The sequence below is a fragment of the Epinephelus fuscoguttatus genome, linkage group LG23, assembly GCF_011397635.1.
Source record: "Epinephelus fuscoguttatus linkage group LG23, E.fuscoguttatus.final_Chr_v1".
Classification (NCBI taxonomy): Eukaryota; Metazoa; Chordata; class Actinopteri; order Perciformes; family Serranidae; genus Epinephelus; species Epinephelus fuscoguttatus.
In genome coordinates, this window is record NC_064774.1 from 14,748,144 (window position 1) to 14,774,206 (window position 26,063).

The following is a 26,063-nucleotide window of genomic DNA, read 5'->3' on the forward strand; positions in this document are numbered from 1 at the left end:
GTGGTGGATGGTACCGGCGCCCCACATACAGAGGCATTGCCTCGCTGCAGTGGGGGTTCGAGTCCGGCCTGCGACCCTACAGTCAGTCCCCGTTCTCTGTCTGTCTCCCCATTTCACACACTGTCCTGTCAATTAAAGGCAAAAAGCCCAGAAAAATAATCTTTAAAAAAAAAAAAAAGAAAGAAAGAAAGAAACATGGCAGGTCAACGTTGCGATATCTGTGAACGAGAAACTTGCTCCCTATCAATAGGGGTGGTTGAAAAGATCGGTACAGCATTGTATCGCGATATTTTTGTGTGGCATTATCGTATCGTCACACAGTGCCAAGTATTAATTTCTTCTAACCGCTTCATCCTCTTGAGGGTCGCGGGGGGGCTGGAGCCTATCCCAGCTGACATCGGGCGAGAGGCAGGGTACACCCTGGACAGGTCGCCAGACTATCGCAGGGCTGACACATAGAGACAGACAACCATTCACACTCACATTCACACCTATGGACAATTTAGAGTTACCAATTAACCTGCATGTCTTTGGACTGTGGGAGGAAGCCGGAGTGCCCGGAGAGAACCCACGCTGACACGGGGAGAACAAACTCCGCACAGAAGGGCTCCCACGCCCGGGATCGAACCGGCAACCCTCTTGCTGTGAGGCGAGAGTGCTAACCACCACACCACCGTGCTGCCCCGTATTAATTTTTTTTATTATATAAATTATTTACATTATAAATATATATTTAACTTTAGTTGGTCTACTACAATAATATGATCAGTTGCTTTTTCAGTCCGCTAGATACATTTTGCTGCAGCAAAAAAAAATGGCTGAAGTGACATGAATAGACCGAAAACTTTATCTTACTAGATAAAACAGACGTTGACAGAGTTTTCCTTTGGGGACATAATTTACAGATAAAAAAAGGTAATAAATTGCAATATATTTTGTAGCAATACTCAGCCTGTTGCAACATATTTACAGTAATATTGTATCATGAGTTAAGTATCGTGATAATATCGTATCAAAGATACTCTGGTGATTCCCACCCTTACTATGCAGATATAAACAGCTCATTCTAAGGTAACGAAAACATAATGAATCTCATTTTGAGGTGATCATACGCTTACAAAGACATTTATTGATACATTAATTTTCCGTAGCTGCTTATCCTATCGGAGGTCATGGGGGGGGGGGGCTGGAGCCTATCCCAGCTGACATTGGGTGAGAGGCGGGGTACACCCTGGACAGGTTGCCAGACTATCACGGGGCTGACATGTAGAGACCGACAACCATTCCACACTCACATTCACACCTACGGACAATTTAGAGTCACCAATTAAACTGCATGTCTTTGGACAGTGGGAGGAAGCTGGAGTACCCAGTGAAAACCCATGCTGACATGGGGAGAACATGCAAACATGCAAAGACATAGTTGTTATAATATATTTCAATTTCTGCTAATACATCCCTCTATATCTCACACATTGGACCTTTACATAGACTATTTTTGTCTGTTTATTGATTCAAAACTTAACATACGGTGATATAAATCAGTGAATACACTTGTTTTTTGATGCTGCTGATTTTCTGCAGATAGTTTTATTACACTTGATCTGTCCTCTGTGGTTCAGCAAACATGTCATATTTCTTTCATGGCCCATAATGAGCTCTTTAATTGAACTCTCACACCCTCACACTTGTGTTCCCAGTCCCTCAGGAGCAGAACCACCGTGGCTTTGACGCAGCCTTTATTCTTCTCAGTGGCTCTGACAAATGAAACATGCTTGTACTTGGCTTTGTGTACTGTGTGTGTGTGAGTCATTTTAGTGAGGATTCAGCATCCTCCTGGTGCTGCAGCAGCCCCAGCAGCAGCAGCAGCAGCAGCAGCCCTCCCCCTCTGCAGCCTCTCCAGCAGAATGCCCGACATGCAAACGGAAGCAGGCGCTACCATTTTGAAATACAGCACCGCCTAGGTAAGATGGTAGATCCTTTCATTTAATCGTCTTTTTCTGCAGTATTATTCTCATCTGAGCCGCATGGGAGGTAAATAAATCCAATTCGTCTTAAAGCTCATGTGTTTTTAACGGGTGTGTTTTAGCCACAAAGACTATTACACCGTGTTGTTGCACGGGAAACACTCGGTGTTACACTGTATTCATTCCTGTGCGGGGGAAATGTGCCTGTTGTTACACTGTATTGATCTCCTGTTAGAGCCAGCTGTAGTGTGTGTTTAACATTGTTGCGCATTTCACAGTAAAAGTGTTTTAATGTTTTCCTCACGCGTGTTTTGCGCGTTTGGGTTTGTTTGCTTTGGACACCGGAGCCAAACCAACAAGCATCCTGTCTCGCCTTTCTCGTTTTCGTCTTCACACAGACGTTTAAAGCTGTGCGAACAACTTAACTCGTGTCTTTTCCGTCTTTTTCTGCGCTTTTAAAATCACCCGAGCTGTGGAAATGTGTTGACTCAGCGTCGTGCTGCGTCATCAGAAAACCAGCTTCCCCCTTGTTATGCCTCACATGAACCCAGTGTTCATGCAGCAGCCATATGCAACACAGGGGTACACGCATATGTGGTGTAAAAACACTGAAGCTGATCACTTATTTTCCCTATCAGCAGCAGCACAGGAGGTGCAGTTCAGTCAGGAGCAGCTGACTGGAGCCTAAACCAAAAAATAGAAGTGTCATTCTCTGGTGTCATGTTCCAGTTTGCCCTTTGATTTACAGCCAGCTGTAAAGGTTGTTCAAGAGGAGGAAAAGGTGCCGTCCAACCTGTGGCAACACTCCACACTTATTAGACTTGTAGATACAGAAGGGAGTTAGGAGGTACATGAGGAAAGTTAAAGGGAAAGTTCACCCTGAAATCAAAAATACATTTTGTCCTTACCTGTAGTGCTGTTAATCAGTGTAAATTGTTTTGGTGTGAGCTGCTGAGTATTGGAGATATAGGTTTCTTGAATATAAAGGCCAAGACACACCAAACAGACGTCAAAGAACTAGTGGTGACAAATGCCGATTGTTGCGTCGCCTCACGTCATCAGTGTCTATATCACACCGCAAAGACGAGAGCCGACTGCCGCCTCGCACATATGCTCTGCGCCTGCGTGAATGGAAAAAAACACTTTGTACCAGCAGACATAGTTTGTATTCATCATTCAAAAAAGGGAAACCAGAAGACAAATTTAAGAGAGCTTTAAGACCTAGAGTTTGCTCGATGTGGTCCGAATCAGGGACTAATTTTGTCACCCGAGTGCGATTGCTGTGTTCACACCTGCCCAAACGAACCGCACTTAGGGAGCAAATAACTTGAGTTCGATTGAACCGAACCAAACAGGGTAGGTGTGAAAGCACCCTTAGTCACTAGTTAGCTAGTTAGCACATTAACGACACAACCTGATGCTGAAAGAACAAATAACATCTACCGTGTGCTAGTGAACAATTAACACAAACAATCTTGAACCGATTCTGCTGAAGAGCTCAGTGGCTAGAAAAGTAATCTAACCTCATAGAACAAGAGTGTTTCAATCTCAGGCACTCTTGACCTGACTTAAGCCATTTGTTTACTTTCCTCACTTCAGTGTCTCTTTTCGTGCACTGAGCTGAACTGTCAATTCACCAAAGGGCTTTGCCATCTCTGATGCCGATTCAACATGCTGAATTGGCCCAAAAAAAGCAGATAAGGTCGGACTAGTACCAACAGTGCGGTGCATACTGCAAAAACTTTGGCGTAGACTTTGACCTACACCCTGAAATTGGCAGATGGCTGACTATTGGCTTGGCGTGTCAGGGTCCTAATGAAACTATATGGCACTTGGCTTAAGTAAATTCATCACTCATGACTCAAGTAACTTAAAATAATCCCCAGACCTTGTTGTGGGCAGTTTCATGTAGGAACTACTTTCTCTCTTAATCAACTGCACCCACCAACCGTAGCACCACGCAGAAGGAAGCGTGCATCTACTGCTAGCTCACCTAGCACCACTGAGCTAGCTATGCTGTGTACCATATACCTTGGAAGTTGGAGTTCGGAGCTAGGAATAATTTAATGATCTCACACCTGGGTTGACTGCGTTCCTGTATAACAAGTCCGAAAACCAAGATGGTGTTAGCAGTACCAGTTGATAACAATTCATTATGCTGTAATTTGCGCACACAGACACCCTAGCATCATGTCCACGGATAGATGTTGGACAGTAATGTGTGTACGACTGTTTTGATGAGACACAAATATGACAGCGTTAATAAAGGGTATAATACTACAGCTTTCATGAGGGTTGATGCAAGGCGCAGCCATCTTGGATTTTGAGGTTAACGTTCCTGAGGTTCCTCGGACTTTGTAATTTGGTAGAAGGAAAATAGTTCCTACTTGAAACTGCTCACAACAAGGTCTGTGGATTATCTTGAGTAACCGGGTCATGATTTCTGGAAAGAGACATTGCTGTTGAGATTTTAAATGTAATTTTTCGGCACTGTGAGCACCACAAGCTGAGTGCCATCTAGTTCCATTATATTGGAGAGAAGGCAGACATTTCTGTGGATGATATCTTTAATACTCAATCTATACTGATAAATAGCTTTACAGGTAAGAGGAAGTATATGTATTTCTGGGGTGAACTGTCCCTCTCAGGCAGCTTTTCCAACACAGAGGGGCCTTTCTGTATCACGATCATCAATATAAATGCCATGTGCATTGATGCGCAGTGTCCTTATCTGAAGGTATTGGTGTGAAAATGCTCCTTTCCTCTGGCTGTCTCCTGTGTCAGAGTGTGAGTCATAGCTATAAGGGTAATTACAGCCTCCTCTCAAGTGAAGGTGAGCTCTTTTAATGAAGTCCTCCTTCAAGCTGCCTTTGCTCCGTCGCATATATACTGAAAAGATTTAGCTCTTATTCATGGACACACGTTCTCCTGCTCTGTTTGACATAGTCTGAGTTTATCTGATCTGAATGGCCAGCTCACAGGCAAATGTGAGGTCTGTGGTTTTTAGTTTGTGATATTTGCATGTTAATCTGGCTGCTCACTCAGGTTCTTTATCAAGAGTGCAACTGCAGCATTGGTTGATTACACTGTGTGCTTAATCTCTACATTGTTAATCTTTTATTTGCCTTATTTCTGGACAATATGCAGAAGTTTCTTATTGGAGAAATGAAGCTTGTAAGTCTTGTTTTTTTTTTTTTAATTCAAATTCAAAGTCAGCAGCACTTCCTCACAGATGTCAGCTATGTCCCTGTGTGCTGCAGTCCACCCTGTATTTAGATAATTGCTCTCCAGTACTTCCCTGTCCTCATCAGACTACCGTAGAGTCAAAGGTGTGGCTTTGTTCTCACTCGTCAGTAGTTGTTACATCTGTGGCAGCTGATTGTTGTGCTGTGCAGTTAATCCCCTCTCTTATCTCTAACCACACTCAAGTACATCACTCCTCTGTTCCTCTGCAGCGCCATGGACAAGAGCCATACAGTGAAGCTCTTTGTGGGCAACCTGGCGTTGGACACCACCCAGGAGGAGCTGTCAGCCATCTTTGAACCCTACGGCCAGGTGGTCAGCTGCAGCGTGCTGCGACAGTTCGCCTTCGTACACCTGCAGGGCGAGGGTGCCGCCGAGCGTGCCATCCGGGAGCTCAATGGACGGGAGTTTCGTGGACGGAATTTGGTGGTGGAGGAGTCGAGGGGTAGGCCGTTGCACTCCACCAAGGTGTTTGTGGGTAATCTGAGTGGGATGTGCACCACCGAGGATCTACAGCAGCTGTTTCAAACATTTGGAAAAGTTCTTGAGTGCGATAAAGTCAAAGGTGAGTGAAAGCCCTAGTAATATTTGAATTGTTTTAAATCTTGTGCATGTTATTAGTAAAGTTGTGGAGCTAGTGTATGATAGTCATGCTTTCGAGCAGGTAAAGAAAGTATCTAACAGTCCAGATGTTGAGTTGCTGAGGGAATTTGAGTTCTTTTGCATAAATTAATCTGACTATGTGATAAGTTATGATACACCAGTTATTTGCAAAACAAGAAACTCCCACGTTCTTGTTGTAAAGATGGACAAGTTTGATTCTTTTGGCACACTTTTCGTAGAAGTAATAAGTGGCCGTGGCAATGCCACTGTGATCCTAACTGTTGTCCCTGCGCTCAATGACAGCCAGGCATTCCTCTTCCGCAGGCTATGCCTTTGTCCACATGGAAAACAAGGAAGACGCGCTCCAGGCCATCGAGGCCCTGCATGGTACCTCGTTTAAGGGCCGTCCCCTGTCTGTAGAGCTGTCCAAAGTCCAGCCCAGCAAGCAGGCACCTACAGGAAAAATCCCCTGTGTTAACTGTGGAAAGCAGGGTCACTATGCTGGAGAATGTCCTGTCGGGAAGCCTTCTCTGGAGCAGTACCAGAGTCAGGCAGCAGTCCTTGCTGCTGCTGCAGCTGCAGCCGCCGGCCTGCCGCTACAGGTCCAACAAAGCGTGCACAATTCAGTCTACAACACCTCCACCTTTGATCCCACATACGCGGCTCTCACTGGGATCACCACAGGCACACGCACTGATGGAAACCCAGTGAATCCAGCAGTCTATGGTGCCCTTGCCAGCCAGGTGTATGGTGCCAATGTTGCCAGCCAGCTTTATGGAACGGTGGCCAATCAGGCAGCTCTCACATCAGGCGCCACCCAAATGTACAGCTCAATGACCCCCAACATCTACGGCCAGATGGCTGCAACTCCTGCGGCTGCTGCTGCGGCTGCTGCCGCGGCTGCATACTCACCTCAAGTTTACACCCCAACTGTGGCCAACTCCCATGTCTATCTGACTGCTGCTCATGGGTTAGAAATGCCAACAGCAGCGGCTGCGGTCAACCCCGCCTACACTGTATCTCCAGCAATTTATGGTGCCGCCACACCAGCATATGCTCATATAAGCGCCATGGGAGCAGCGGACCCTACCACAGCCATCTTTGAGGCAGCCAGACAGGCGCATTACTTTGCCCAGGGCCAGCAGGTTGTGGCTGACCAGCAGACGGTGGCTGCAGCTGCAGCAGCAGCTGTGGTAAAGTCTGAGAGGGACCGGAGTCCCCTTCGGAGGTCAGTACCTCTGCTACCAGACCCAGTGATGAAGCCGTTCATGTACCAGAGAGCCAAGCCGCGCCGACCCCTGCTCCCTACACCAGCTGGCCGAGCGGCAGAAGAGGCAGTGGAGGCTGCAGAGGACCCCATGGCCAGGTAGGACATGATCTTTAAACCTTTTTACCATCAGCTGTGCAGCACCATGGAAACATTCCCAGAGTGAGTTGAGTTTCGGTTTCTGGACTACTATACTTTTCAACTGTTAACCTCTAGGAATGAGTTTTTAGTCACACTTCACATTTCTCATTACTTATTAATGCTTTATTGCATTTTCCATGCTTCTTTCTCGTTTTATCGCTCTCCTGTTCCTCCCACTGTGTCGCCCATCCCGTCCTGCTCCCTACTTAAACCCTCCTCTTCCTACCACCCCTCCTTCCTCCCTTTTCTCAGGTACTATGCGGAGTACTACCAGCAGCTGCAGCAGTACCCCCAGTTCCAGTATGCCTACCCACCACCGAGCGCAGTGACAGCCATCCCTGGCATGCCAGGAGTGCCAGCCGTGTCAGCAGTCCCTACAGTCTCCGCGATGTCCGCCCAGTCAGTCGCTGCGCTGGATGCCCTCAGGCCAGTGGTCCCCACCGCTGCGGCAGTGGCAGCTGCCATGGCTGCTCCAAGGGTGTATGAGCCGCCGTTGCCGCCGCCCACGCGCAAGGAGGCCATCCTCCGCCGCCCCGAACTCTCCCTTCACACGCCTGAGCCCCCCTTCCGATAGTCGCACACAACTCTCTGCCCCCACCCCTCCCTCTTTGCCCTGAACCCCATCTCCTCTTCCACCCCAAACTTGACCACCTTACAGCAGCTGTATGTGTGTGTATGTGAATGTGTGTTTGGTGGGTGGGGTTTGAAACTGGGGGGGGGCTATTTGGTTTATTAACCTGCTTTACGAGGGACTTGGTCAGCATAACCTTGGTCCTGTTTGCACACACACACACAGTGCAGCCATGAAAGGGAGGCTCTCATCTGTCATGTGGGCATTCTTTGTGCTACTCAGTTTTACTTTTTTATCGTGCCAGTCTCACACTTGTGCCAGTATTAGACCGACCCAGTCGGTCGTTTCATATGCCTTTATTTCCGCAACCCAGTTATGATTTTCTATGGCCAAACCTACGATAAAAGACATTGGTTTTTATCAGCCATCCTCCTTAGGCCTAGATGATCAGTTAGGGCAGCTAATTTGAAACCTTTTTTGCCTTATGTTGGAGAGTTTGTAATGTAACCAGATGGGAAGTCAGATAATCACATATTGTGTACAGGCTGCACTGCATTGTGTCCAACAGAACCAAGGTTTTTGTGGGGGGAGGGGTGTTTGTCTTGAATGGATGTAGTAAGTGTGAAAGAGAGAGATATGTGCGGGCTCCTGACCTTGCAGCACACAAACGCAGCAGCTTAGACTGCGCTTTGCAGAAAACAAACAAACAAAAAAAACGTAAAGCACACATAATACGTACTGTAATGTATGTTTGGATCTCTCCTTGACCCCTTTTCCCCCACCTGTACTCTAACTTCAACACTGGAAGACACTGCCTCACCTCTCATTCTCTCTCTAACTACAGCTGCCTACCTCTGACAGTAAATTTCAGCGTAGAGTCTATTCTATTCTACACTTTTCACCCAGTCAGCAGTTTAGTTCCTGCTCCTCGTAAAGGCACAGGGTCAGCAGTTGAGGAAGGGAGGAGCCGGATTTCGGTGACAATGACTTTTGTAGATACTCTGTATGAAGTCCTCCTGCATATCCAGAGGCCTTTTTTAAAAATAGTGTATGTGTTTTGTTTGTTTTAGTGTATTTACATGTGATACGAGTCAGCCTGGGGTGTAATGAGTTGTAAATGGATAAAAAATAAACCCATGTGTGACTACTGAACGAGCTGTTTACAAAGGATCTTTACACTGCATCCTATTAGGAAACATGAAATGTGACAAGCTCAATAATGTGCCTATAAGCTTTGAGTGAAGTGCATTAAGTGGAGGGATCTCCCATTTTAAGTGCTTTTTAATCATTTCAAGGGGGGGAGGGGGTAACAGGAGCCCTTCTGAGCTTTGTATCCAGAAGGCTACGAGCGGTGAAGCTTTCTCGTGGACTTGCACTCCTGTATTAGATTAGTTTCTTATCGTAGGGTTTTTAAAAAGCCACAAACTGAGCCTCACAGGTTCATAATTAGCCGCTGGTTTAAAGCAGGAACGACAGTGATAGCACCAATGAAGTGAGAGATGGGGAAGTGTCTTCCAGTTGCCCCGACTGTCCTACTTTTTTTTCTCCAAATACCAGACCTGCTTCAGATTGTAATTGCAAAGAAATTTTAGTGTCTGTTTTGATCCGGTTGTTGGATCCGGTATAGGTGGGGTTCGCTGCAGCGGGATAACAAAACTTGTAAGGACAGGTACCTTGACATTCACAAGCTTGTCCCGAGTAGCAAACTCCACCCATTCGGTTCTACAGTCACTTTAAGGTTCTGTATGTAACTCTCAAAAATTCTTGTTTTTAGTGTAACCTCAATCTGAGGCTTGAAGTGAACTGCAGTCCTCCAGAGCCGCGGGCGAGCACCTGCATCGGCCACAAAAGATCGACCATGATTGACCAGCATCTTAAAGTAGTGTTACAATCTGTATGTTCCCCTATTTCATTTGGACCATTGGCTCCATAATACTAACTAGCTTGTTAGTTGTTTGCAAAATACTTCATCAGCTGACACTGCAAAAGCAACCATTGGCAGATCCAGGCAGCATAGCTTAACAGCTAGCCGGCTAACCTTAGCTTATGTTAAGCCAAAGATACTCAGTAACAAAAGATAACACACTGGCTGTGCCAGTAGTACGAGATGTTACACACTTCCAGTCCCCCATGTGGGCCATCTCTCTCTTTCCCTAATTTTGCCACTCGTCGTTTTTATCTGCTAGCTTAATGTCTGATATCAACCAAGGGTTTGAACCTGTCAGTTGTTGCCTGATCTCGCAAGAGTATGTCACTAAAACAGAGGCATGTCTGGCGCATTTTCTCCTGATATGTCTGTCTGAAAAAGCACTATTTTAGTGTCAGAACGTTAAGAAGGGTTTAGGCTTGTGGAAAAATGGGTTCAGTATTTACCTCAGTGATTACTGGGCGAAGGAAACGGTCATTATCTGTACTAACGTTCACTTATCCCATTGGAATGAACAGACTCAGTACTGCCGCTAGTGGGCCATCTCGGTTTATCAACGGTCACTTGTTACGGTTAGCCGATTGGCAATTCAGCTAGCTGTAACTTAGCTACTCTGCATGGATCTGTCTTTAGTTGTGGCTGATAAAGTAATTTGCAAACCCACCCCGGGAATCTGGATGAATTGGCTGACGTTGTCCACTCAGTACAATATTTTGTTGCATTTGCTAGCTAGAAATTCATCCCCGTTAGAAAGCAAACCAAACTTAGCGAACATTAGCCAGCTAAGACTACAGTATCATTTAATATGTCAGTGTGTTCTCTGGGATTTTTTCATCACCGGCGGACACTTAATTTGTTGGAATTGTTTATCAGACTACAAATAAGACAAGAATTAGCTAGCACAACCCGCTGTCTCTTCGCTTCACTGCCCACCACTCTGAGATTATTTCACTCAGAGGAACGCGGACGGCAGCTCCAGACACGGACCTCCAGTCAGCGGTTGTGGCAACTCGAATTCAGCCAGCACAAACCTAAGCGGTAAGCGAAGGTCCGTCTACAGGCTGCCCCTGAAAAACATATAGAAACACAGCATGTGTAGAGTGTGTTGTGGTGAGTCCCCATCGTTTGTTGACGTAAGCGGATGCCATTTCCAAGCATACGTTAGCTACTGCTGCTTATTGTAGTGCTGTAGCGAAGCTATAGAGAGATGCAGCACGCTGTTGGGATAAGTTTACCCAAAGGGCTTTCTGCCAGACAGGCATTTCTTGGTTAACGTTCATTACATCCTCTAGATTTTCCTGGAAAATTCAGCTAAGGTCCCTTACATAGAAGTCAGTCCACATGCTGTTAAAGGCAACCTAGAAAGTCGGGGAAGGTCTGTTTTCAACTTAAAATCCAGTCAGCCATTGGAATTGAAAAACGATTAATACGTGTAAGAAGTTACGTACAGAACCTTTCAAACAATCACTTGGGAATTTTTTTGCAACTACTATTTGACAGTGGTCTGATGCACACACAGACATACCCTCTGAAATCACCTTACTGCCTCGCTGTTTCCCTCCTCCCCTCTCCCCCTGTGGTTTTTAGTGGTTAAGTGACTTTTGCATCTCACAGTGTAATCTCTCTGTGTTGTATATACGAACACATACCAGTTGCATCCTTTGTAGAATTATGTGGTTTGCGAAATGTCTTGTTTGCCATGTTTGAGACCGTATTTTTTAGAGAAGTATTTTAATTTTGCCTTTTTTTTTTTTTTTTTTTAGGAAAAGAGAAAAAAAAATAATTAAAAATCAGCATGCTTTTTATTGAGAATATGTAAACTATAATCATTATTATAATAAAGAATGTTTGGCTGACTACTGTGGTTAAAAAGAAAGCAAAGGGTTTGGACATTTCCCCTTCTTGTTTATGTTGTTCTTCTCCACTATCTGTTTCTCTTGTGTAAAATGACCACCAGACCCATTTGACTGGGGACCCAGGGGGACACAGGTGTAGATGCTGGCCCAGCTTTGCTCTCTTTGGTCAGGGTAAGTGCGGGTTGGTGCTCCTTTCTCTCTCCAGCCTCTCAAACTGGGTGCAAACCAAAATTTGTATGAGGGGGTTTGCACTTGACCAAATACACTTCAGTATTTAATTCTATCAAGACACGGCCCTTTTTAATTGATTGTACGCACATTATGGCATCATGTTGAGAGCTGGGGAGAGGCACACAGATAGAATGGCCTGGGTGCATTTTGATCTGTGGAGCAGTCCTGTTTCTGGGGTTGATGGGTGTGCGTCTGGTCTGGTCTCTCCCCTGCTGCACCAAATTCTCCCCCCTCCGTGTGTCTCTGTGTCCACTCTACTCTCAGAACCTGCATGTGTGATAATCTGTAACTCTGCCGCAAAAAAAAAAAAAAAAAAAAAAAAAAGGCCCCCGACAGTCCAGCTCTGAACTAACTATCTCAACTGAATTAGGTCACCGGGCCACCTGGAACGGCCAGCGTGCAGCCGTGCGTGAGCGTGGCGGCGTGAGCCATGGGGACGACTTTTAGCGCGACGCCACCGCAGTGGGAACTTGTTCTCTCTCTCCTCACCACCAAGGTAAATGAAAAACGACAACAACAAAAAACAAAAGCACTGACCTCTCCTCTCCCTCACCTGCCGCCCCCTCCTTTGACTGTGCCTTGACCAAACACTCCTCCCCTTCCTCTCCTCCTCCATCACCACTTCCCCTCCCCTTTCCCCGCTCCGTAACTCCTCCTCTGCTGCAATGGCAGTGCCATCGGTGGGGGGTGGTGGGTGGGGTTGGGGTGGGGCTAGGACCCCTTCCACAAGACAGTCCTGTCTCGCATCAGCACACAATGCGACTGCCCTTTCTGTCCCGCTGGTGTCTGAGCTAGTGATTAAACGGAAGTGTGATAGAGTGTATGTGTTAAACAGAATGGGAGCATGGATGTCTGAAGAACTTTTTGGGTGGTGTCTTATAGATTGGTGAGGCTTGGCACATGCGGACAAACCCTTACCCCTTCCCTGCCCGCTAGTCAACTCCTCTCCACCGCCGTATTCGCCGCCCTCACCCCTTCTCCCTCCCTCCTTTCACCCTACCCTTCCCCTCCTCCTTCTCACCCTCCACCCTACTGTCCCTATGCGCCTCTCCTCTCCGCCGTTCACACACACACAGCGCTTTTTTCCGCCGCCACCGCCGTCGCCACCTTGGATCTGGGTTCGTGGCTCTGGCTCGGACTCAACTTCCCAGAACCACCCACCTGACCCAACATCCCCACCCTCCTTTGTTACCATAGAGGCCTGGGCGTGCCAATGGACAGTGTATGTGTGGTGGCCCGCCCGCCGGACTCAGTAACATGACACAGAGAGACTTCAGTGTTGGACAAGACGCTTTGCTAAAACTGTTGAATGCTGGGTTTGCGCCACATGGCTGTGTAAGGGATCCCCAAAAGAACCTAGCTCCATTACATCTTAAGTAACCTAAACAATTTTCTCGCCTTTGGGTCCCTCGCAGCCTGTGTGCCAATCAGAAACGTCCTATAAGATAGGTCTAGGTATGAGGCCAGTCTGACCTGTAGATTCTCAATCTCAGGGTTCCTATAGGACTTTTCTGGTACGGCAGCTCTGTTCCTCTAATACTGGGATCAGCTGGACTGGCTGGATATGAGCTCTGACTGTCTTGTATGTGTTCTTACCTGTTAAGATTGTCCATATGCTGAGATAGAGAGCATTAACCCTCACACACGATCCCACATTCACGGGCTTTCGGTGTGTCAAACCAGTTGATCGGCATTTGCTCTGACAGCTGCAGGATGGAGTCAAAGACAAAGAGGGCGTTACCTTCTGTCTGCCTAACAAACAAAGGGAAGGGGCGAAAGGAGGAAGAGAGGGATGGATAGATGAGTATAAGGTGAGTTGGTAGTGGAGGGATCCTCTGTCCAAAGCTGCTCCCTAACCTCACCTTCCTGATCTTGGAGGACCCTGTAGTTGATTGCTATGATAGATATACTGACCAGAATCGTATTCTGAAAAGGTTCTTGTTTGCACCGGGCATCTTATATTGTCCGTAGTGTATCCTTATAATGCAGCCTTTACTCTGAGGTGTCCATTTCATGGATACCCTTCATCTTTGTTTGCTAAAGTGTAGAATTCCACCAAAACTAATTGTGCATTTACAGACATTGTATGTGCCCAAGAAAATAGACAATATTTCCATTCTAGTCAGGAAAAACAATCCAACTCCAAGCCAGTTTTTATTAAAATTAATGGCCGTCCACACCAAGAACTATAACTGTAAATATAGTTTTGGAAATTGTTCTAACCCAAGTGGATGACGGAGTCCACACCACAAGCATGGGCAGATATTAAGACAGTGGACCCCTGGGCACAGATATGCAAAGGGTCCCACCTCCTCCTACATAGGAGCGAGACGCCAGACTTTTTGTCCCTCTTTAATTCCTTGTTGTTTTGTGTCTCCTTTCGTTATGCATCTTTTTGTGGTTCTGCGTCTCTTTGTCGTCGCTACATGCGTCTTTGAGGGACTCTTGTGTCCATTTGGTCGTTTCATGTATCTCTATAGTTGTTTCGCCCCTTTTTGTGGTTACTCTGTGTGTCGTTGCAGTTCCTTTGTATCTCTTTGTGGTCTTTTTTGTGTTGTCTTTTCGTGGTTGGGAAGAGACTTGTCTTTATTTACCTATGTGTTGATTTGGGTGACATTTTGCAGGTGGAGGCCAAGGGGGTCCCCGACACCTTGGGCCACTGGGCTTGCGCCTGGTAGGCTTGTTTGTGAGCCCATCCATGACCACAACTATAACAACAATGACAGTGGCGAACAATATTGTTAAGGGTCGTCCACACCAAGAGCGATCAGGATAACGGTAACTGTAAGGCCCCTGACACACCAAGCTGATAGTCAGTCAATGTCAGGTTGTCTGTGAACATCTGCCACCCGAGTTTTTGCAGTGTGTCCCATGCTGTTGGCACTTGTTGGCCCTTGTGGGCTGTTTTTCATCCAACTCAGCATGTGGAATTGGAAACCGACGGAGCCAGGTTGTTAGTGAAATCTATCTGATTGGCAGTTAAACTCAGTGCACAAGAAGAGAAACGGAGGTGAGGAAAGTAAACAATTGAAGAGGGTATGAGGTCCAAAGAATCTTACGTGTTTATCCATTGAGCTCTTTAGCAGAAACAGTTTATTGTTAGTGTTATTGTTTGACAGCTCAGAGTAAATATCATTTGTTCTTTGATCATTGGGTTGTGCTGTTAGTGTGCTAACTGGCGAACGAATATATTGAATCTATTCTGTTGGCCTTCTGGTTTTCCTTTTTGAACGATGTATACAGACTGCTGCCACCTGATGCTATGGAGAGGTATTTCCTCTCATGCTGGCACAGAACTTGCATGCCAGTTGGCCGTTAGCTGTAGTCTTTGCAGTGTGTTCAAGTGCAACTTTTTGGCCAAGAGATGGGCAATGAGAGGCAACAGCCTTTGCCACTTTATGTTAGTTTGATGTGTATGGGCATGTATGCATGTAAGGATAACAATATGAGCATCCACATGGATGGACTTTAACATTCTGTAAATGGTGGCACCAAGCACGTGCTGTGCGCTTCAGATGTGTCAGCAATAACTTAAGGTGGATTATGATTGGCTGTCAGTGTTTCTGTCATTCAACAAATTGTTCTGGAAGTAATCCCAACAATTTGATTCACCACTGTCGTTGTTGTCATAGGTGTGGGGTGGACTCCATCATCCACTTGAGTTGGAATGGTATTTAAAACAATATATTTATATATTGTTATAGTTATCGTTCTTGGTGTGGATGGCCCTTTAGAATGAGTAGATAAATGGCCGACCCTCTTTCTGGCCTCCATGATCAGGGCCCGTGGTTCTCCAGTTTTGTTCTCCCCTCCAGCCAGCCCACCCTCCCTACTCTCCAGCTCCTCACTTCAGGCTTCTTCGGGTGCTTGCGAGTCTGGGCTTCCCGTGCTTGGGTGAATGCAGCCACGCATCTCTTTAAACCCCCCTGCTCTGAATTCACAGTCACACTGTACTGACAGCCACAGCTCGCTGCAGCCTCCTCCCCTACTTCCACTTCCTCACCCACTCTCCCGCCTGCCTCCTGCGGTTTGGGCAGCTGAAGAACTACAGATGCTCTTTATTGTGCACACCTCTCTGTATTGTGTTGTTCTGACGGGATCCCACAGGTTACATCTGTCCTCCTGCAGCTGAGATGTGCAAGTGTGTGCACCTGGAACACACTCCACTTTGGTTTGAGCACAACCCCAGAGACCATATTGCCTTTTGAGTTTACAAGTTGAGATTTAGTAAATTTAGCCAATGTGACCTTGACTATTTCAGCTCTTCTAGCACAGATGTGAATTACAGGTATGTGACTCTACTGCTGCTAAATACGCAGGCAGAAGAGTCATACCTCAGCCATTACCTCATCTACAGGGAACTGACACAACTTAAACACCTGCAGAATTTAATGCACTTCAATACAGCATCCCTGTATTCATGAAGAAGCTCACTATGTTTAATTTCTGTTGAGAATTCGTATCAGAATTTGCAGCTCTTGATGCTGCAGCGTATTGTCTCGCATTACATTGTCAGGTGTTCATGTTGTTTTGTCCACCCCTTGTCCATGTATGTTTAAAAGCCACCACAGGCCGAGTCAGTATTTTTCCGTGGTCCATGTCATTTTCAAAACTCGCATAGTATGTTTACAGTGATCACCCCATCCAATTCCCTCAGCTCAGTAGCACAGTAATGAACCTAATGGTAACCACAAATAGTCACACAGTAGCTAAGCGTCTTCAAGTAGGTTAATGGACCAAGCTGAGTGTAGTTACATTTAAATGTCTGGTTAATTATAATATACATTATTCTAATTTCCAAAGACACATCAGGGGTGACGGAATAGCGTGTCACCTCGAGAGGTTAGTAATCTGATCTGTTAATGTCAAGGAATCTGTTCCAGCACAAAGTTGAATGGGATGAAGGGGGGGGGGGGGGGATTTTAGCTGATGAATGTTAGATGAAATCTTTGCGTGGACATGTTTACTGTGAATGACAAATCCTTATATAAACACAAATTATACTGTAAGTTGTGTATGCATATATGAATATATACCTTTTGATCTGTATTTCTTAAAATGTACTGAGGCATTTTTCAGTCTGCATGCAATTGATGAATAAATTCTTTTTTTTTTCTCATAAAAGTGCCTGAATGTCTTTTATTCTGATCGTTTTTATGTTCTAAGACAAAACAGAATGTCATGAATATTTCTTGATACACTGAATACATTGTGCTATAGTTTATGATAGAAAATAAACAGAATAAATGAATGTATTTACCTGCAGCTTGTGGAATAAGATGATGAGTTACACTCAGTCTTTGCAGCACTTAAAGGGGACCTACTGTATTTTTCAACCTGGACCCTATTTTCCTATGTTTTTGTGTCTAAGTGACAAACAGAACAAAAACTATTGAAATTGGTCCAGTATTGGACAAAACTGCTGCTGGCTGCAGCGATGAAACAGGCTGCAATTTAATTACTGAGGGCAACTGAGCACCGTCAATGTACGCTCACTAAAAGTGCTTGTTTTTGCTACTGACAGGCTCAGATTGTTATCATACATGTCTGACAACATTATGAAAAGGATCCCTGCAGATATAGACCTTTTTGTTAAAGAGTAAAATCCTTTTGTCTAATCAGAAATAGCCCTGAAATCGCTATCATCAAACCCACCAGACTCCATTAAAATAAGCAGTAATTTTATCATCATCAAACACACTTCATTCACAGTCAAAAGAAACAAAACCAAACTCACAAAAGCCATTGTTATTAGACTTTCCACTGTTCTAAGTATCACCAACTCTGGTTTGGTTGAAATAACATCAAAATTCACCCAGTTAGATGTGCAAATATGCTGACTCTATACATGCTTAAATTGTTGATTATTTAAATGGAGTTTGGCAGTGGTGGTTTTGGGTCTGCCTCTGGTTAAACAAAAAGGATCTTACTCTTTGACAAAAAGGTCTATCTCTGTAGGGATCCTTTCCATAAGTTGTCAGACACCTGTAGTAACAATCTGAGCCTGTCAGTGGCATAGCGCTTTTAGTAGACGTAAATTGCGAAACCTGTTGTGTCCATTAAAAACATGGGAAATTAGGGGACAGGTTTGAAAGTACTAAAGTTACCCTTTAAACAAGTGCTAGGGGGGTTATATTCAGAGGGTGTAGGGGGACCTCTTGAAAATGTTTCAAGCTCATTTTTAAGGGTAGAATTTGAGTTTTAGTTCTCAGATCCTGTCTTCTAGGAGAGGTATAGGCTGAAACTACAGAGGCCTGGGTTTGCCACTGAGGATCACTAACAGCAACAGGTGCATTGCACAGGCCATAAAAACCTCTCTGGCGCAAGGGGCGTAATTGACATCCCTCCTCGCCACTAACATGCGTGTTAACTCTGCCTGCGGGAGACTACCCCGCCTTTTACGCCTTTTTAGGGTCAGAACCTGATACCCAAGCTGTCGGTTCCCATACTTATTGGGGTGCGGTCACGTGTGCCACTTTTGACCAGGAAAGGAGCACCGGGCCAGCAGGGTTTTCTGGTAGTGGGAGCACCACCTCCGCACAGGCACCTCGCACCAGTGGAGTCTGGTCTCTGCAGCCCCTAACTATCTCTCCCCCCTAAAGCGAGACCCCTCGTCTCAAGGTGGTTCTTGCCCTCACGGCGGCGTCTACTGCTGATTACTTTTTTTTCCTTACTATAAGCTGAGGGGGACGTGAAGTCCTGACAAAGGCGGCACGATGACAGCTGTCGAAACCCAAATTCAATACAGCAACTCCTACACGATCCACCATGAAGAGGCGTACATGACCCAAGAGGAGGACTGGGACAGGGACCTGCTGCTGGACCCTGCCTGGGAGAAGCAGCAGAGAAAGGTAGGTGTGGATGTGGAGGCTCTGAGCAGAAGCTTGCGCTTATGCCGCCGTGCGTAATTACGCACGGATTGACCCATGCCCTCACAGTATTAATGAGTGACTTTAATGCATTTTAACATGACGAATGGCATGTTTTCAGAGTCACTGGCCTCCCCCTCTTAAACTGTGTGAAGTCTAAAACAGCCCAACATGAAACTGGGCATCTGTGCCTGAGCTGTCCTCGCACCTGGCACTTCAGTCCTGCTGGAAGCTGTGTGGGCAGATATTTTAGGCCGTGGAACTTTCTCAGTGTTATCTTTCAGTTACCCCCGATTGCCTTGCGAAGACTGTCTAAATATAATACCACCCTCCCCAGTCTTTCGCCTAAATATGAATCATAACTTATAAAATGTACATGAGTTTATCAGGGTTTTAAAAACATTAAAGTGAACCTGGCAAGTTTAAAACAAACACAAGGGAGAAAGAAACGTATGTAATTTTGAGATATGTCAGTTTTCCAGCTATTTTAGGCCGAAATAAATACATTAGGCTACGTGTGATTTATATATGTAAATTATGTGCACAAAATATCTGCATTTTTCCGCTTAGCAATACTTTATTTAATGTGTGAATTAGTTTGTGAATACAACAAAAAAATAGAAAAATAAAAATTAAAAAAATCGTAAAAATAAACTTTTTTTTAGCCGGAAACTGTCAGCCACCCTAGCCGTTGCCTAGGCGACCAGCTGGCCTTGCCTCGTGGAGGACGAGCGTGACAGGTGCGTTTAATTAGCCGTCTGAGCTAAAAGTCAACTGACACAGGTGATGTGCGCCGCCGCAAAACAGGGACAGAAACAATACCAGCAAAGGTTAATACCGTCTTATTATCCGTGTAAATGTTCACCTGACACACATACTGTCATGTCGCCGCCATGTTTTAGTTAAGTGGAAAGATATTTATTATCCCCGGTTTGTTAGCTTAGTTCGCCGCGGGCGCCATTTTGGATGACCATTCCCAGAGGGTCCTCAGAGCTCAAGCTGAAAATAGCCCTCCGGTGGATAATTTATTGTAGTTTATAAGTACCAGTAACTTTTAGTTTTTTCTGAGCATCAAACATTTTGGTAAGTAGTACAGAAAATATTTTGCCACAACTCCTCACTTCTTCTACATCACTTTAAAGTTATAGGCCCTTACATTGACCGTTAGCTAGCTGACATTACATCCGGGTCACAGGGGAAAGATGAATACAAAATGAACAGATCATTTGACAGAACTTTAATGACTAAAAACGTTTTAAAGGCGCTTCTTTTTAGCTGGAACAAGTATTTAGGCTGTAGCAAAATAAAAATAAAGGTTGCAATTGTCAGCCAAACACAGAGGGCATCTCATCTTTTGCAATAAATATATGAAAATATAGAAATTTAGACAGTATAGTAAATTTGAATCAAGAATTTGCAAATGTATATATTGAGGGGTGAGAACCAGAGGAGTGTAAGGGACATTTTGGATGGAAATTGGTCGCAAATACATAAAATGAAAGCTCCTGTTGAGCAGTTTCAACTGCCAAAACGGTATTTGTGAATAATAAACCCATTCAAAGACTTAACACTGAACACACTGACTATATGGGATGTAGGTGCACTTGCTCACTTTAAAAAAAATTCAGTGAATGTTAAAAATTCTTATGAAGCATATTGTCATCCCCAATTTTTTGAAGTTTCATTATTAAAAATTAAAAGCAAGAAACAAAGTCAAGACGAAGTATGATCATTTTTTGTTTAGGCAGCTCTTTAAAGTTGGTCAAGTGTCACTTACGTCACTCTTATTCTTCCCTCAATATACAAAAATATAAATTAAGTTTTAAGTAATTATATTTTACCTGTATAAACAGTAACGTCCTGTTTCGTTAGCATCTTTGTTGGCTGGATAAGAGTCACTTGGAAACCAAGTTAAAAATCTTTATTGTAAAATTTTTTGTTCCATTCGAATAGAAGAGCCTTTCGAAAAAGTGTTTTCCAGACTGTACTTCAATATACATGCTTTTATATGACTGCACCAATGTTGTTTCTTTAATGTTTGGTACTAGACAGATGATGCAGATATTGATATATATTTTGTACAGTCTATGAGCGAGTAAAGACAAAAACGTAAAGTAAAGAAGCTGTTTGGCTTTCTAAACTCCCAAAATGTTGCTGTAATTTATTATAATTTACATCCTTATTTTCAAAAAGGTGTCAATTGGTCAAATGTTTTAAGTAACCAAAAAAAACAGACTGATATTCAGAGTTTAAAAGTGTGCAGATATATTCATGCATATATACTAATTTATGTGCTATTTTCTTTGCTGTATTCTATTTTTGTGCTCCTGGCGCCACAAGACAATTTCCCCAAAGGGATAATCTGCTCTCATCTAACCTAATCTAATCCAATCTCATTACATCTAAACTAATCTAATAACACCTAATCTGCACCATTGTGAAGTATTAAAGCATAGAGCATCTCAACAACAGCATTTTTTATTGCAGTGAATCTGCAGAGTAACTCTGCCAGTGCAAAATGTCCCCCACCTATAGAGCCAGAGCGCTGTGACAGGCTGAGAGACCTCAACAGATGGTAACAGAGAGAGGGAGAGAGATGGCAAGGCTGGTAGATATACACCCCGGGTTGGTTTCACAGACCTACAAATAAACATCTTCCTAAAAATACTTTTCAACTTGCTCGGCTCCAACTTCCCTCCCTCCCCTGTCTTCATCTCTGTCTTTCTTTCCGTCTTTCCTCCAGCCAGGGCAAACACTTCCTCTTGTTGCAATTTTTAAAATGTCTCTTTGAACATTGTCTTTCTTATTTAATTTGTCTTATTTTTGTCTTTCATGCATGAGAAGAGTCGCTCTTTTTTCGCCTTATGCACCTGTCAATCTTTTGAATGTAAGACGATATAATAGGCCTTGAAAAACCTCACACGGCCAAGCAAGCCCCTCTTTTTTAGTCGTCACCTCTCAACCTCCCAAGGGAGTAGGTCATCGTACTCCATTGCTCTTCTCGGCATGTAAAATCAAGCTTAAGGAGGTGATATCAGCCCATAAATATAGCCAGTGCATCATTTTGCAGTGTAATGCATATGAAAGGAAATCTTAGCGCCACCTGTTCTCCCGTCTATCCTTGAAATTTCAGTGGAAAAAGCTGCTCACCACTTGACGCAGTAGTAAAGTGTTTGTCAACACACAGTGATGCCGAATCTGATACCGGACATTAGAAATAGTGTGCGCTTGTGTGTGTGTGTGTGTGTGTGGAGACCTTGTGTGCGTGTCTGAATTGTACATCCTGACACATTGGTTTATATTTATCATGAAGCAGCTCTTGCAGATTGCTGGCGAAATGATTCATGGCTCGGTTTGGACCTGGAATTTTATTTAATAGGAGCTGGCAAAAATCGTGTTAGATATTGCATCTAGCTAACGGTGTCAGATGGAATGAGATACGAAAGGACAGAGTGTTTCACATTGGGCCGCATCTTGTCCAACTAAGCGATACTCTTTCCTCAAACCAGCTGTAATCCTAGAAATAAGAAGGGCTGGGCTGTCAGTTTAAGCCAGCAAGCAGGACAGAAGTAGATTTTTCCATGAACTCCCAAAACTTATTGATGTCTGACTTACTCAGATGCTCTGCCAGTGGCTTGGAGAGATCTTACTAGAGCACATCTACAAAAAGTTGTGACCTTTTTTAAGGGTGATCAATAGCTGTTTAAAGATTAGCTCTCACTGCACTTGCAAGACCCTGTGCGATTCTCAATACATGGCTAATAGTTAGATAGTTAGAGAAAGGAATACTAATTGATTAGGGGTTTGAGGAGATATGACTACACTAGAGTACAATGTTTTCTCAAAAACACTGTTGATTTTTAATTGATAATAGACAAGCAAAGATTCGTGGCAGTGGTTCGTTTTGTGTTGTATTTTAACAGGGCCACCCATGGGGGGGCAAAGTTTCCTGGGGCCCAGCTGCTCGGAGGGGCCCATGGAGGCCAGCAAAGAACATGTTCATCCTAAATTTAAGCAACGATAACCACCCTCATTACCCTCAGCCACGCCCGCTGCTACCTGCAAGGGAGAACACAACAAGGCAGGCAGGGCAGAGAGGGTCGTCACACCATTATTTGTTAAAACTACAAAAATAAACATATTTATTCTTGCTTTAAAAAAAATGTATGTTTCACAATGAAAACCCCCTCTCCTAAAAATGTTTTTGACCACATGACCTGAGAAATTAACTGATTAATACTAGAAGAGAGGGCATGTATTCTGAGTGAAGGGCCCATTCAGGGGCCCAGCCATCTCTCTGGACGGCCCTGGTTTAAACCCCCTCTCGCTAGGTAGCAGTGTTGTAATCCATCTGCAGCCATTTGACTCCTCCACTCCATGTGACAACATATTGCTGGCGTAACAACAAAGAACAGAGACCTATGAAAAAGGCAGAGTCATAGAGGACGCACGTCTAGCTCCTAAAATTAGATTTTAAAAAATTGTCATAAATTGCCTTGCTTGCAGTCGATTTGATTTGCATATCGATTTGTGATACATATCATATCGCCAGATTCTTGCCCATAGCTGATAGATGTTTGGCTACTTTTTTCTTCTTGTATAATGTGTTAAAGTGAAAACAAAATCTCAAAGTTCACCTCTGATCCTCTGTTTCACATAGTCAAAACGTTCAGCTGCTAACTGACTAAGTGAATGAATGACTGGCTGGCTGCCTAGCAAAGCTTATGCTAGCAATAGCCTATAAATACCCATTACATAGGGTTATCAACCGGGCTCAGCTGACTCATTAGCCTTGTGGTGAATACAAACACACACGAAAAATATGGTCTTCATGTATGTTCAAATTGACGTTTGTCTAAGGAAGCGTAAAAATAGTCACCCAGTGTTTTTGTCCATTGTTGTACATAGTCGGGTTTGCACTTAACCACGTTGTAATGAGCGGTGTTGACACTGACATGTGGTGATATTTAGTGAATATGTCAAAAAATCACATGGTGAAAAGTTCATCCCATCATTTTATGATTTCTAGAGTTTGATTAAATAAAATTCTTTAAATATAAGAAGAATACGCATAATGTAAATTGAATAGTCATGCCAACAGCAGTAATCTGTACAGAACAGTAATCCTCATGCATCCTGATCTGTAGGAAAAGATCAGTGCTAATTAATTCTACTCTGTTCTATTCCGCAGGGTGCAAAATGAATGAAGTGGCCAAAAGACTGATCGCCGTCAGATTCAAGTGTTATAAAGTTACATTCAGTAATGGGATATTTATCCACTCCACCTAATGTAATGTCCCTCTGTGTGGGCGAGGAGAGATCTTAGGGTGCTGCGTAATCGAATCTATTCTTGTCTAATCTCATTTTGCACTTTAACAACTCAGTCAGTAGTGCAGCAGCCAGACGGGGTCATTGATCCCCACCTACTACCTGGTGTTTGGTGAGACAATACTAAAACACTGGCTCTCTTTCAGGGAGTACACATGGAGTGATTTGTAACGAGGGTAGCTTTGTGAAGATGTCTTTCCTTACAGGATGATGGCTATATGTAAATGTCCAAGGTAGAGATTTCACATCTTTTGAAGTGCGAGACATTTTGGCATTTAGGCCTAATAGTGTTATACGTATTTCTGTAGCTCTACATTGAAACTTTCTCTCTCTTCTCGTGGAGGTCCTTGCCTTGATGTCCTTAACCAAACACTGTGGGGTGTTTTTTAAAATGTGCCTGAGTATCTGCAGAATCTGTTACCTGAATTTGCCATGTGTTCCCTTCACAGTGGGACATGCTGTTGCATAATAATGTAGCATATAAGCTGCTCTCTTATCTGAGATAGGATGTATTCATCAAGATCTCAGGTCTCTTTTTAGAGGATTAAATCACACAATTCTAATGCAAGTTGATGAAAGAGGAGTTTTTAAAGGGCGCGGGGGACAGGTCAGAGACATCTATCCCTCCTCTCAGACTTAATTTGTACCATTAGTGAAGAAACTGGAGAACTGATTTGTAATTCACCGCGATTAGACCTGCTCCACTGATTTCTGTGCTCACTGCCCTGGCTACAGTGATCCCAAGATGCAATTTTAATGGAGGGGTGGGGGGCGTCTTCTTAGATTCTCTCCCATGATTCACTCTGTCAGGGTCATGTGATCCCAGTGCAGGAACCTGTTGAGCTGATCTCTGGACCTCTCAGCATATTTTCACTCACCAGACCGGTTGAGCGTACACTTCTTTGAGAGGCTAAAATGAAACCACAAAGAAACAATAAGTGATTTTCCCGATTTCAATATTTGATTTAACATTTGTAAGCAAACCAAAAAAAGGCAGGACTTACAAGGAGCTCTGGGATGCAAAATGGATGGATGAATGAATGGATCACTTTCATAAAGTCTGACAACAGTGTTTAGCATGAATTTGACGTCGGTAAAAATACACGGTCCCTTTACGTTTATTCCAGGTGAATTGTGTCAAAATAATGGCATTAATTAGCGCAGTATCTGTGTTGCAGATACATGTGGGGAGAAGGTGTACGAGGGTTAAACGTAAGTGGAGAGGTGAGAGAACTTGCAGTCAGATCAAATAGCAGTTGCTATTCCAGAAGCCGTGTCCATGTAGGGAGGCTTCTATAAACTGCTTTGGTGCAGGCGCAGGAGCCTCAGGAGGCCGCAGGAAGGGCTGAGGAGTGTATGTGCGTGTGTGTGTGTGAGTGTGAGTGTGTGTGTGTGTGTGTGTGTGTTTGAGAAGCAAAGTCTTCATACACTGTATTTTATGAGCTTGAAAGTGTGTTACCGTTGACTTTCGTGGGTGAGTTCTTATGAGGATTGGGACACAGCTTGAAGACAGACAAGTTTTTGCAGAGTGCTGTAATGGCGAAAGCAGACACACGATACAACCGCGGTGTCAGAATCCAGCGGGCGAAAGTAGAAATGACGATTGATGGGCTGTGAGAGCAGCCATCTTGATCTGATCAGGGCAATCCTGTGGGTCTGTAAATAGAATAAAAGGTTAGATTAGTTAGAGAAGACTGCATGGTTGACAGCGGCATTACTTCCGTTGCAGTTTTGTGTTTGTGCAGACAAACTGTAAAGCTAAAAAATAAAGCCGTCTCTGTTGTCAAAAAATATACAATGCTGTACCCATCCCAGTTTTAGTTATTCTTTAGGCTCGGTGCTGCTGTGGAAAATGGAGACTTGTTTATGAGGAAGCCACAAGCTGCCAACTCTGTGACCTCAGTGACGAATGACAAACAGAGGATACACAGCCGAACACCTACAAAATGTCAACTCAGGTCTTAATGGTGCCAGACTCAAATGCTGCATTTATGTCAACCTGGGTTTCCTGTAGTAATGAGACAAACTGAACCTGTCTTTATGAAGGAAAAAAAAAGCTC

General features: G+C 44.2%; 2 protein-coding genes across 4 annotated transcripts in view; both read left to right on the forward strand.

Moving 5' to 3' along the window:
• Window positions 1-1,638: 1,638 nt before the first annotated feature.
• On the forward strand, window positions 1,639-11,480 carry rbm14b (RNA binding motif protein 14b). Of its 3 annotated transcripts, none has more exons than XM_049568427.1 (4): window positions 1,639-1,964; window positions 5,423-5,775; window positions 6,117-7,179; window positions 7,474-11,480. In XM_049568427.1, the coding sequence occupies exons 2-4, from the start codon at window positions 5,427-5,429 to the stop codon at window positions 7,793-7,795; spliced, it is 1,734 nt and encodes a 577-aa protein (XP_049424384.1). In that variant the 5' UTR covers window positions 1,639-1,964; window positions 5,423-5,426; the 3' UTR covers window positions 7,796-11,480. The 3 variants fall into 3 exon arrangements, with proteins under 3 accessions (XP_049424384.1, XP_049424386.1, XP_049424385.1); XM_049568429.1 differs by having other exon boundaries at window positions 1,645-1,964; window positions 6,138-7,179; XM_049568428.1 differs by having other exon boundaries at window positions 1,953-2,034.
• A 6,807-nt stretch (window positions 11,481-18,287) lies between these two features.
• Window positions 18,288-26,063, forward strand: part of actn3b (actinin alpha 3b) — a 51,641-nt gene continuing 43,865 nt past the window's right edge. Inside the window, exon 1 of the mRNA XM_049568420.1 lies at window positions 18,288-18,657. Within this exon, the coding sequence (XP_049424377.1) occupies window positions 18,523-18,657 (135 nt within the window). The 5' untranslated portion in view covers window positions 18,288-18,522. The remainder of the gene's footprint in view (window positions 18,658-26,063) is intronic.

What these genes read in the sequence shown, in the direction of transcription:
- rbm14b (XM_049568427.1), top strand. Translation starts at nt 5,427, where the DNA reads ATGGACAAGAGCCATACAGTGAAGCTCTTTGTGGGCAACCTGGCGTTG. An exon ending in TGAGTGCGATAAAGTCAAAG is followed by an intron (nt 5,776 to 6,116) that starts GTGAGTGAAAGC and finishes GCTCAATGACAG; the next exon opens with CCAGGCATTCCTCTTCCGCA. An exon ending in GCAGAGGACCCCATGGCCAG is followed by an intron (nt 7,180 to 7,473) that starts GTAGGACATGAT and finishes CCCTTTTCTCAG; the next exon opens with GTACTATGCGGAGTACTACC.